General features: G+C 39.0%; 1 protein-coding gene across 1 annotated transcript; it reads right to left on the reverse strand.

The window, feature by feature from the left end:
• Window positions 1–8,373: 8,373 nt before the first annotated feature.
• On the reverse strand, window positions 8,374–8,856 carry LOC133785412 (uncharacterized). The gene has a single exon (XM_062224652.1). The coding sequence runs from the start codon at window positions 8,854–8,856 to the stop codon at window positions 8,374–8,376; it is 483 nt and encodes a 160-aa protein (XP_062080636.1).
• Window positions 8,857–11,958: the final 3,102 nt, after the last annotated feature.

Below are 11,958 nucleotides of genomic sequence, written 5' to 3' on the forward strand. Positions count from 1 at the left end.
GAAGAGTTGTGCATCAATGATAGTGACCCGACCAGAGTAATCTGAGTAGCACCTAAACTCAGAGGTCAGGGCTGCCACAATTGCCAAGGTGAAAGAGAACCAGGATGTCCTGGCCTGGTCTCATTTGGATATGACCGGAATCTACCGCAACGTCATATGTCACGCCCTAAACATTGACATAATTGCAACTCCTGTCCGGCAGAGTGGAGACCCCTAGGGGTGGAGAGGGAAGAAGCCCTCAAATTGGAAGTAGAGAAGTTGTCGTCGATCAACTTCATTCGAGAGGCCCTATGTCGCATTTGGCTAACCAATTCAGTGTTGGTACCAAAGCCGAACGGGACGTGGAGGACTTGCATCGACTTCACTGATCTTAACAAGGCCTGCCCAAAAGATTGTTTCCCTCTGCCCTAGATTGACCAGATGGTGGATGCTACATCCGGGCATAAGGTATTGAGATTCATGGATGCCTACTCCGGGTACAACCAAATATCAATGCATGTAGCAGACTAGAAACACACCAGTTTTCAGACAAACAGAGGTGTATACTGCTACATCGTCATGACCTTCGGGGTTAAGAACGCTAGGGCCACCTATCATAGGCTGGTCAACAGAATGATCCAGAATCAACTAGGGAGGAACATGGAAGTCTACATATATGACATGGTGGTCAAGTTCAAGACCTTGGCCGAATATGCAAATGATCTAACAGAAGAATTTTCCATCATCCAGAAGAATGGGATGAAGCTGAACCCCAAAAAGTGCACCTTTGGTGTAGCATCCGGGAAGTTTCTGGGTTTCATAGTACACTCGAGGGGAATAGAAGTCAACCAGGACAAGATCAGAGCATTGATCGAAATGCCTTCACCACGGAAACACAACAACATTTAAAGCTTAATTGGACGAATAGTCGCGTTATGCCACTTTGTCTCGAAGTCCAACGATAAGTGTATCCCATTCTTCAATATAATTCACGAAAGCAAGAGGTTTGAATGGATGGCCAAGTGTGAAGAGGCCTTCTAGAAATTAAAGGATCATCTGGCCCAAGCGCCATTCTTGTCGAAACCAGTGGATGGGGAGCCATTTTACCTATATTTGGCAGTTTCGAAACACGCCATCAACGCTGCTTTAGTGCAAGAAGAGGGAAATTTCCTGCTCCTGGTCTATTACATAAACAAAAGGTTGCTGGGCGCAGAGTCCAGATACCCATTAATAAAATAGCTGACATTTTGCTTACTGACCACCTCCAGGAAGCTGAGACCTTAGTTTCAGGTCCACGCCATTAAGGTACTGACGAACCATCTCCTACAACAAGTATTACAGAAACCCGAATCATCGAGGAGAATCTTGAAGTGGGCCATGGAGCTTAGCCAGTTTGACATAGCATATGTCCCTAGGATTTCTATCAAGGGACAGACCCTGGCTGACTTCATCTTAGAATGCACTAGGATAACTGAAGATGAAGAACCCGTCGATCCCATAATGCCTCTGTGGAAAATCTTCGTAGATGGAACATCGAATGAAAATGGGGTCGGGGTCGAGATCATCTTAATATCCCTCAAGGTCATCAGTTGCAAAGCGCCCTATGCTTCCAGTTCGAAGCGTCAAACAACAAAGCTGAACACGGGGCCATGCTAGCCAAACTACAATTTGCTTGAGAGGTAGGAGGAATACCAATTGATGGTTAGGCAGATTTCAGGGGAATACCAAAAGAAGGAGGAAAGGATGGTCACCTATGTGACACAAACCTGGGAGTTACTCCAATCATTCAAGAAATACTTCATCCGCCAGATCCCCATGGAACAAAATGTGTTTGCAGACACATTGGCAAAATTGGCCATGGATGTTGAAGCAGAACTCTCCGGGGTTGTCCCAATCGACCATCTTTTCGCGCCTAGTATTCAAGCCCCCACAATCATCAACGCCATAGATTACTCCATGTCTTGGGTAGGCCCTCTCATCCAGCACCTATCCACTAGGGAATTGTCCGCGGATAGGGCTGCTGCAAGGAAACTTCAGTACCAGGCCCCCAGATACGTCATGATGGATGGAAAACTCTATCGCAGGGGGTTGCCCATACCATATCTTAGATGCGTATCTGGGACAAAAAGGAGTGCAATCATGCACAAAGTGCACGAAGGATTTTGTAGAGATCACACAGTCGGACTCAGCTTGTCCAAGAAAATCCTACAACAATGATATTTTTGGCCAACGATGAAGAAGGATTGCGCTGATTACGTCCGTAAACGTGAATAATGCAAATGGTATGCGAAGATCCCGCGAGCCTCTCCAACAGAAATAACCGTGATGACCAATCCCTGGCCTTTTGCAGTATGGGAAATCGATTTAGTAGGATCGTTCCCAACCTGGAAGGTTGGGGTAAAATACGCCATTGTCGCCGTCGACTACTACACCAAGTGGGTCGAAGCGAAACCAATGAGCACCATCACCTCCAAAAAGGCCATGGACTTTGTCATCAACAACATTGTGTTCCGATACGGCCTCCCTCACAAAATCATGTCCGACAACGGGAAGCAATTTGATAGCGTCCACTACATTGACTTCTGTGAAAAACATGGAATCATCAAAAGCTTCTTCACAGTCGCAAAGCCTCAAGAAAATGGGCAAATAGAGGCCGTGAACAGGATTTTGAAAGGGACATTAAACAAAAAGCTACAAGCCTGCAAAAGCAAGTGGCCGGAAGAGTTGCCCCGCATCCTATGGGCCTACCGGAACATAGAAAGAACGTCGACCGGGTATACTCCCTACTCGATGGTATATGGATCTGAAGTAGTCATCTCAGTAGAAACAGCAGTCCCGTCTCACAGACGAGACACATACGATTCTATCCAGAACCACGCCTTACTCCAAGAATCCTTAAATCTCATTAAAGAGATCTGGGAAGAATCACAGGTGCAGCTGATGGCTCTCGTATACCACAACAAATTTAACAATGATTTTTCTTTCAATACTGCCAATTATTTCAGTATAATAGCAAGCACAGGTCGAACCCACGAGGACTATCGTTCACTTTTTATTCAATAATTAACACTAAAACTTAAAAAGGGGATTTTGATTTTTAACTCAAAATTAAATAACATAAACTAGAAAGAAAATAAAGATTGATATTACGATATTAAGAAACAGTTAAAGGTTAATCTCCACCCTCAACAATCATTCATAATCACTAATAATAAATATTATTCCAATTTCTCAATTAAACTATTAACCCCGTAGATAATGCTAAAGCAGACAATTATCTCAATCTCCCTATTATAAGTAATCAAGGCGAAGCGCTCAATAATTAACTCTTTTATCTAAGCAATAAATCTATGAAGCATACAATCTATTTAACTTAGATAAAGCATTAATTCCTATGGAAACAAGTTAATCTAGGCAATAAATTAATGAAACATATAATTCATTTAACCTATGTTCTATTTTTCATCACAATAAACAATTCTTTTGACATAACTATCAATTGCAATTTATCACATACACTCAGAATCCTAAACTATTAGGTGAGTAGTGATTCTAAGAAGATAATTGAATAATGTAAAACCTTAATTAGTTGGCCACCTAACAAGAAATCACACAATTCATAGCATTCAATTGGAAAAGTAGAAACAATTTAATATTGAGAGAAATTAAAGAATAATATTCATTATCAACAATCAAGAATTCATGTTTTTGTTTTTGAACTAACCCTTAACCTAAAAAGAACCTACTCCATAATAGTAATAATAATCACAAACATAATTATAATTAAGATTAAAGAGATTAAGGGAAGAAAAGAAACTAGATTGATGAACAAAAGTAATGTAGTCTTGTAATATTTTCTTCAGCCTTTTCGCAGACTTTTTTCTCTCCTAAACCGTAATAAAAATTCTCCCTCAAATTAACCCTAATAATCCTTTATAGTCTCAATTAAATTTTAATTAAAAAGTAAATAAAAATCTGAAAACAACGTCGCGAGCCGCGGTCTGGAAAATGCGAGCCGCGACCTAGGACAAAATCTGTGCATAAATTGGTCACTCAGGCAGCGGCCTGAAAAAACTGAGCAGCGGCATGGCGCTCTAGGTAGCAGCCTGTCTGGAAAAAAATTCTGAAACTCCAATTCCATTGAAAGTGCCGCGACCTGAGTTTTATGAGCCGCGGCCTACCTCCAATTTTTTCAATTCTTGATCTTAGATAGCTTGTACGTTGCCGCCACTTCAACATTTCAATCTCGAAAGCTTTGAATACTCCTAAAACTTTATTTTAACTACACTTTCCATCGAAATGTTAGATTTATCATCATAAAATGCTATGTAGAAAATATGTTGTAGAATCATGATACTAAGTTAAAACTATTAAAAATGCTATCATAACACCATCCAAGCATAGAAAAACTTAACAAATATTAATACAAAAATGACCTTATCGAATTCCCCCGCACTTGAAAATTGCTAGTCCCTTAGCAAAACACTAAAATAACAAAACTAAAAATAAAACAACTAGTCTAGACTCACTAAACAAAGGTCTTGTCAAAAGCTTGAATGTCTCTGCGAATCACACAAATAAGTAATGCAAAAGCAATTCAAATTTTAATACTCTTTAGAATTTCAACTCCATATGTAATTTACCATTTGATTTTCAAAAATAATTTACTAAGCACTTAATCACAACACCAACTCAAGTGCATCAAATTTAATCCATACTTGTCAAATCATTTTCTTTTAAATCAGTCCATATATACCAAAATGTTTTTCAATAAAATACATCCACTCCATAGACATTAACCAATCATTCTTCACTAATATAAACACACAATGATAAAAAATCAGAAGGTCTTTACAGGCTTGTAATGTAAGGCTAAGGTTAAGGGTAGTTGAGAAAGATACATTTAAGCTCAAATCACACCATATAATACATCAATATCATTCTTTGAACTTGCCCCAAATTTTCCCATTCAATTCAAGAAATCCCTATTTTTTTCTTACTCTTCTTTCCATAATGATCTCACTATTTCCCCAACACTTATACTTTTGCAAAATTTGCATATAAGAATTTTTATTTTATTTTCATTGCAAATCATTTTTTTTCTTCATAATAGTCCAAGGAGAGAAATAGAGATCATACACAAATTACAACCAAACAAATACCCATAAGTATTTCCTTTTTTTTTTAACAAACCATCCCACAAGATCAAATCATATATATAACCATGGTGCAATGAGATACAATAAAGAATTTTTTTTTCAATGAGTTATATGGTCAAAAAATTTGGTTCATAGAAGAAAAGTAACAGTCGTCATGGCTCAAACATGGAAAACTAGGGATTATCATATAATAGGTTGGCTTGAACGGCTCAAACGATCCAAAGAACTGCCTTAATCATCTTCCTAATCATGTGTACTTATGATTTCGCCTCAAACAATTGATCAATGATTTCTAGAGTGGTTGAGACTTCAAATTTTTATTTTTTCCAACAAGCATAAATCTTTTCCAACACATTTAAGTGGCGAATTCAATCGTGCATAGAGCGAAAAAAAACATAAACCAAAACAAAAATTCACATAGGAGTCAAGCACAAAAATCATACAAAATTCCTCATTGTCTAACATCACTTTAAGCACAATTAAAAGTTTCATCATCGACCAATGCCTTCAACAACACCAACACAACTGAACTAAAATTTAAAGACAGATACTAACAGACACTAAATAAAACGAAAATAACAGAAAGTTAACAAAGACATGACAAAACAGAAAATTTCCTTCCCCCACACTTAAACAGTACATTGTCCTCAATGGACTTAGGAAAATAGAAAATAAAGTGAAAAGAGAAGAAAGAAAAACTCCCTCATAACAAGTTACTCCTCAGGAATATCCATATCTGCAGCGCCAACAACATCCTCATCATCAGGGGTCTGATATGGCACCATGGGCATGGGAACCGCTGGTGGGTATGGCTGCAACCAAGTAGGATTAGGTGGATATCTAGACATATCCACATTCAAACGGGCCTGATCCATCCTATAACAAATATCTGGATAGCTCGCATATTCCACAAACCTTTGGTTGTGATCCAGGTTATGCTGAGTATTGGCCCGAATATCAAGTCGGCCATAATAAACCTCTTGCTCCAAAGCTTGCAAACGTTGTTGAGTGGTTCTTCTACTATCGTTCATAGGGGGAACAGGCACAAGAATAGAAGATTGACCTTGATCATTAACTTGAACAGTGGTTTTTCCCCTCAATTGATCAAGTGTATTGTGATCAATAATGCGCAATGGATGCACTTTGTCTTCAAACTCATCCCAAGGAACACCTGCCTTCTTACATAATGCAGTGATCAGTGAGAGAACATAAAATCCATTCGTTACTTGGCTCATACTTCGGATGATGGAACCATGAATAATTTGCCCCACATTAATTGTTTTGTCAATGAGAATAGCATAAAGGATAATTTCCTCATGAATATCAACGTGACCAAGTTGGGCCGTCGGCATTAATTTTGCCCCCATGAACCGCTGCCAAGATTTTGTATTGCTATCAAGATAAGCGGCTTTGATGTAACAAGCAGCCCCATTATTATAGTCCATACAGCACCCGACATTGAAATCTCATCAATAATAGCTTGATGATTAAAATTTTCTTTAACTGAACCATATTCATCAGGTTGAAAGTGGGGCAGCTCGTAATAGCTATTAATATCAGATGCTTTGAATGACACTTTCACAGCTCCCACTTTCACCTTGTAATTTTCATGAGCCACAGCATTGGCATAAAATTCACGAACAATAGGACCAATGCCAGGTTCAGGATGAGCACACAATTTTTCCCAACCTCGATACTCAATTTGATGCATGAGGAAAGGTTGATCATGATGCATGTGAAGATCAAATCCTCGCTCAGGGACCCACGCCTTGTCATGAGCAATGGCATTCATGTAACTCTCATAGGCCTCGATGGACACAAACCTTTGAGGATCATAGGGAATTGGTGTCGATGAAGAAGCTTGATTCCTATTTGTCTTTGCAGCCATGGCTGTCCAAAAATTAGAAAAATGAAAAACAAGAACCCAAAAACACCATTGTTAGTCATTAAAAGATGAAGAGAAAAACACCACAATGGCCAACATTGATCCATACCAAAGTTTAAATGCCCCCAATTCCGGGGTCAAAGTGTCACAATGCATCAACTCAGCTCCTACATAACAAATTCTAACTCACCCCAAAAACACTCATACACCAACCATATACTCCATTCCTCACAAGCTTTTTATCAAACACATAGAGTGTAGAAAAATACCATCTCCAAAAAATTATAGACCATGAAGTAAAACTTCCCAAAAATCATAATGTGCATGAATTAATAAGCAAAGTAATGCAAGAGACATTGATTACCAAAATAAACAACCACACAAATATTTCCAAAATACACCCCATTTCAATTGTTCAATTAACAAAACAAATACTTTTCACAATTTGAAAAAAATTGATCAAAGAAAAACTTACTTGATGAGAGCAATGAATGTGAATGCGAACCTCCTTGGATTATATATATGAAATGTATAGGAAATGCAAAAAATAAAATGGGATGTGTGAATTTCAGATTAGTGTGGGGGAATAAAGGTGGAGATGTGTTTATGAAGTAATGGAGGAAGAAAGAAAGAAATGGGTAGAATGACTTAGGGTGATGGTGATGGAAAAAGAATAAATTAAACAAGGGGAAATGGAGAAATTGATGTGGGTTTTGTGATGAGAATTATGGGAAAAATAAGAAAGAGGAATGTGGGTTTCTTGGTGATTTTTAAAGGAATGATGAAATAGAATTTTTAAATATAACTTGTGCTGAAATCGTAGGCTGTGGCCTAGGAAATGTATGCCGCGGCCTGCGAACAAACCTGATGCTATTTGCTCCTTTTTTTCTGAAAAACTTCGTGTGCCGTGGCCTACATTGCCCTGAAGCTCTTTTCTGGAAAAAGGGTCGCGGCCTACGAAATACGTGTCGCGGCCCACGAAGCCTGTTTGCTAAAATTCCGTTCGTAGGCCGCGGCTTTCAAAGTGCGTGCCGCGGCCTGCGAAGCCTCCTGAATCAGCATCATTGTTTTTTTTCAGAAAAGGGCCGCAGCCTACGAAACCTCCTGATGCTTTTTTCATAAAAGGGTCGCGGCCTGAGTCCCTTTCTTTCTTTTTTCAAACTTTTTCATTTCATTTTTTTTCATTCATTTTTTTTTACGATTTTCACGGTTCTAATTACAGAAATTAAACTAAAATTATCTCAACAAAAACTAAAAACATAATGTTCAATTTATATAAAGAAAATAATAATGAAAATAAACTAAATTACAAAGTAGCTAAGTTTATCGTCGCTAGCTCGACTTAATGCTTCATTCATCAACATATACCAGGTCAATGAGGTGAATCATAGCAGCTTGTTCTTTCTCCATTGATTCATAATATGGCTTTAATCTCTGACCATTCACATTGAATGACTTTCCGGTACTTGGACTTACAACTTCGACCGCTCCATGAGGAAAAACCTTGGTGACAGTGAATAGACCTAACCAGCGAGACTTCAACTTCCCAGGAAAAAGTTTAAGGCAAGAGTGATACATGAGAACTTTCTGACCTTCCACAAAACTCTTCCGAAGAATATGTTTATCATGAAAGGCTTTGGTTTTCTCCTTGTAGATTCTCGAGCTCTCATATGCTTCATTGCGTATTTCTTCTAGCTCATGCAATTGAAGCATTCGTTGTTGTCCTACAGAAATCATGTCCATGTTACACTTCTTTACACCACACCAAACCTCATGCTCTAGCTCTGCTGGTAGATGGCAAGTCTTCCCATACACCAACCGATATGGTGACATACCGATAGATGTTTTATATGTCGTACGATATGCTCACAAGGAATCATCAAGCCTTGTACTCCAATCTTTTCGGTTTGGATTTATAGTCTTCTCAAGAATCAATTTGATTTCACGATTAGAAACCTTCGCTTGCTCATTGGCTTGTGGATGATAAGTAACTGTCACCTTGTGAGTTACACTATAGCGTGGAAACAATGCTTCTACACTCTTGTTACAAAAATGAGTGCCTCGATCACTAAGTATAGCCTTAGGTGTACCAAAACGCACAAAAATATTGCAGCGAATGAAATCCACTACTGTTTTTGAATTATCCGTTCTAGTTGCAATTATTTCCACCCATTTAGTCACGTAGTCCACTGCCAAAAGAATATATTCATAGCGGAAAGAGGATGGGAATGGCCCCATGAAATCCATACCCCAAACATAAAAAATCTCAAGAATTAAAATAGGAGTTTGAGGCATTTGATCCTTGGCCGTTATGTTACCAACTCGTTGACAACGATCACATGCCTTACAATAAGCATAAGAATCTTTGAAAATTGTCGGCCAATAGAAACCGCTGTCGAATATCTTACGAGCTGTCCTCTTAGGTCCAAAGTGTCCACCACAAGCATAAGTATGACAAAAAGCAAGGACGGAAAGAAATTCAGAATCAGGTACACACCTTTGAATGATTTGATCTGTACAATGCTTCCAAAGATAAGGATCATCCCATATGTAGTGGCGAGCAGGACGATGTGAGGGACTACTCCAAATCAGAAGTAGAAAGCAAATGACTACACTGAATATGTTTGTAGTAAAGAAGCAAGGTCACAGGTAAAGCTCCATGAAGAGTCAGTTTGGTCTTGCCAGGGTTATCAGAATAATGCTACAAGAAGAAGAGGGGACAGGTCTGTAGGGGTTTGGCCTGAAGCCACAAAGAAGTTACTAAAGAACGTCTGAGGGATAGAAAGCACAACAAGATTGGCAAACACGTCATCCACTACACAAGTGTCTTTGCAGAAACGTACTCCGGAGAATGGAGGAACAACAGAACTTAAAGTCAGATTGAATGGATAATGTTAGAACAGGAGTTCAAAGGACAGAGTAAGAATGGATTAGCGCTTGGTAATGCAGGAATAAGTGTGTTATGATTGGATAAATTGTTGCAGCGTAAAGAATCTAACTTTTGATGAAGATAGGAAACTGTGAGGGGTGCATCACAGGTTGGGGCACGCCCAGGCTTAGACTGATGAGAGGATGGACTAAGCCTCGTGGGAGGTAAAATGGGAACATGGTAAATTTACTTGATTTAATGGGTAGGCAGAGTACGCATAGTAAAAGGTAACGAACATTTTGTCATTCGTAAGAAAGATAACGCAGAGACCCAGATTTAGTGAAAAGTAACAGATGGGTGATTGCTGTTTGAAATCCTCGACTGTACGAGGGGGAATTTAATTGGAGGCAGAGCTCCTAACTGGGAAGCGTGTGTCAGTCAAAGAAAAATGCCACAGATTGTAATGGAATGGACAAGGCAGCGACTGAGATTGGTGTTACGTTAGTATGTAACGATAAACGATTGAGTATCACTGAACTATGGAATCCAAAGTGTTGGCTTTGGTTGAAACAGGGAAGAACCCTGTCAAGGTAGTACAAGTCGGGATACCAGGATCGGATGAAAGATCCAATGAGAATTTGGCGTAGAAATGAGAATTCTAAATGGATATCATTCCACCTCCTAGGGTACGTTGTACCGGGAGGGTTGAGCGGGTGACAGAATTTGGTGTTTTCTTTTGGACACAGGAGGGTAAAGTGATGTGATGGTGTATCGTAGGAATAGACCACATTAAACTATAAGTAAGGTGTTTAGACATGAAAAGTTTTAACTCAGCTCGATGAGTTAATGTAGTTGGTTCAGGTGAACTGGTAATAGGGTAAAACGTCAATGGTACTGAATTGTGACCTTATAGTATGCTAAATTTTGGAAAGGAACTAAAGAACGAAGAGAACAGAGTGGGAACCTGGAATTATTGGTTAAAGGAAATTGAATAGCAGTCTGAAAGCTTAACAGATATCTTAAGGAATTAAGCGTTGAGTATGTGAATACTTGAGATATTAAGGAAAGTTTAATCCTTGATAAGTTAGTCACGGTGACAAATACTGGCATCTAGCTAAGGTAACACGACACAGGACATGGTAAGAGGTGAAAGATAGTGAATACCATAGTTTAGTATTGGTTCGGAGGGAAAGCCAAAGAGTTTGTTAGAATTCTTAAGGCATGAGTTTCTGCCTATCTAGAGGAATAAAAGAACTTGTAAATTGTTAAATTTTGGAAAATAAAGTTCCGGGATGAGAGATTTGTGTCTCTCTAAGTAAGAGCAGAGAAGGAATACTATGGTGTTTAGAGAAAGAAAGGGGAGTTATGACTCCTGATTCAACATAAATTCTGAAGTTGTACAAAGGGTTAGGCCAGAGGGCCTATAAATTAATCTCACCCTAGTAAGGGTGATGACTTATAGGTACTTCTGGAATCAGGAATCAGAGAATGAGGTGATCATTGTGAGCTAGGCAGACCCTGAAGTTTCAGCAGGGTTGTGGTGCAAGCAGGGGGCTAACGAAAGTATGGCTATTAGACAAGATCTTGTGGAACAAGATTGTTACTCTCGTAAGAGTGTTGTCGAGGAGTAAGTAAAAGCGGTGGACTTTGGAAATTATGGTCAGAGGTACGGGGTTTACTGTCTGATGTGTTTGGATAAATTTTGAGGACGAAATTTTTATTAGGAGGGGATAGTTGTAACGACTCGAATTTGCTAATAAGGCTTGGAGCCTTGATTAGTGTGCCTGGAGGGCAATAATTTTTAAACTGTATTAATTTATGTGAATTTAATGAATATGTGGTTAGAATGCATGTTTAGGTGAAATAAATATGCATGTGGGCCCCATTTGGTTGTTAGGGGAAAATTGGTAATTTTAGCCCGTTGAGGGCATAAATGAAATATATGTGATGTTGTTGATATAACGGTGATATATTTGTGATGCACGTTCCGAGACGGTCCTAGGGAGCTAATTAGTTGAAAAGTCACAACGGCATTAAATACCTGGCTCGGGAGGAGCCTAGGGGTA

The sequence above is a fragment of the Humulus lupulus genome, chromosome 6 (genome assembly GCF_963169125.1).
Source record: "Humulus lupulus chromosome 6, drHumLupu1.1, whole genome shotgun sequence".
Classification (NCBI taxonomy): Eukaryota; Viridiplantae; Streptophyta; class Magnoliopsida; order Rosales; family Cannabaceae; genus Humulus; species Humulus lupulus.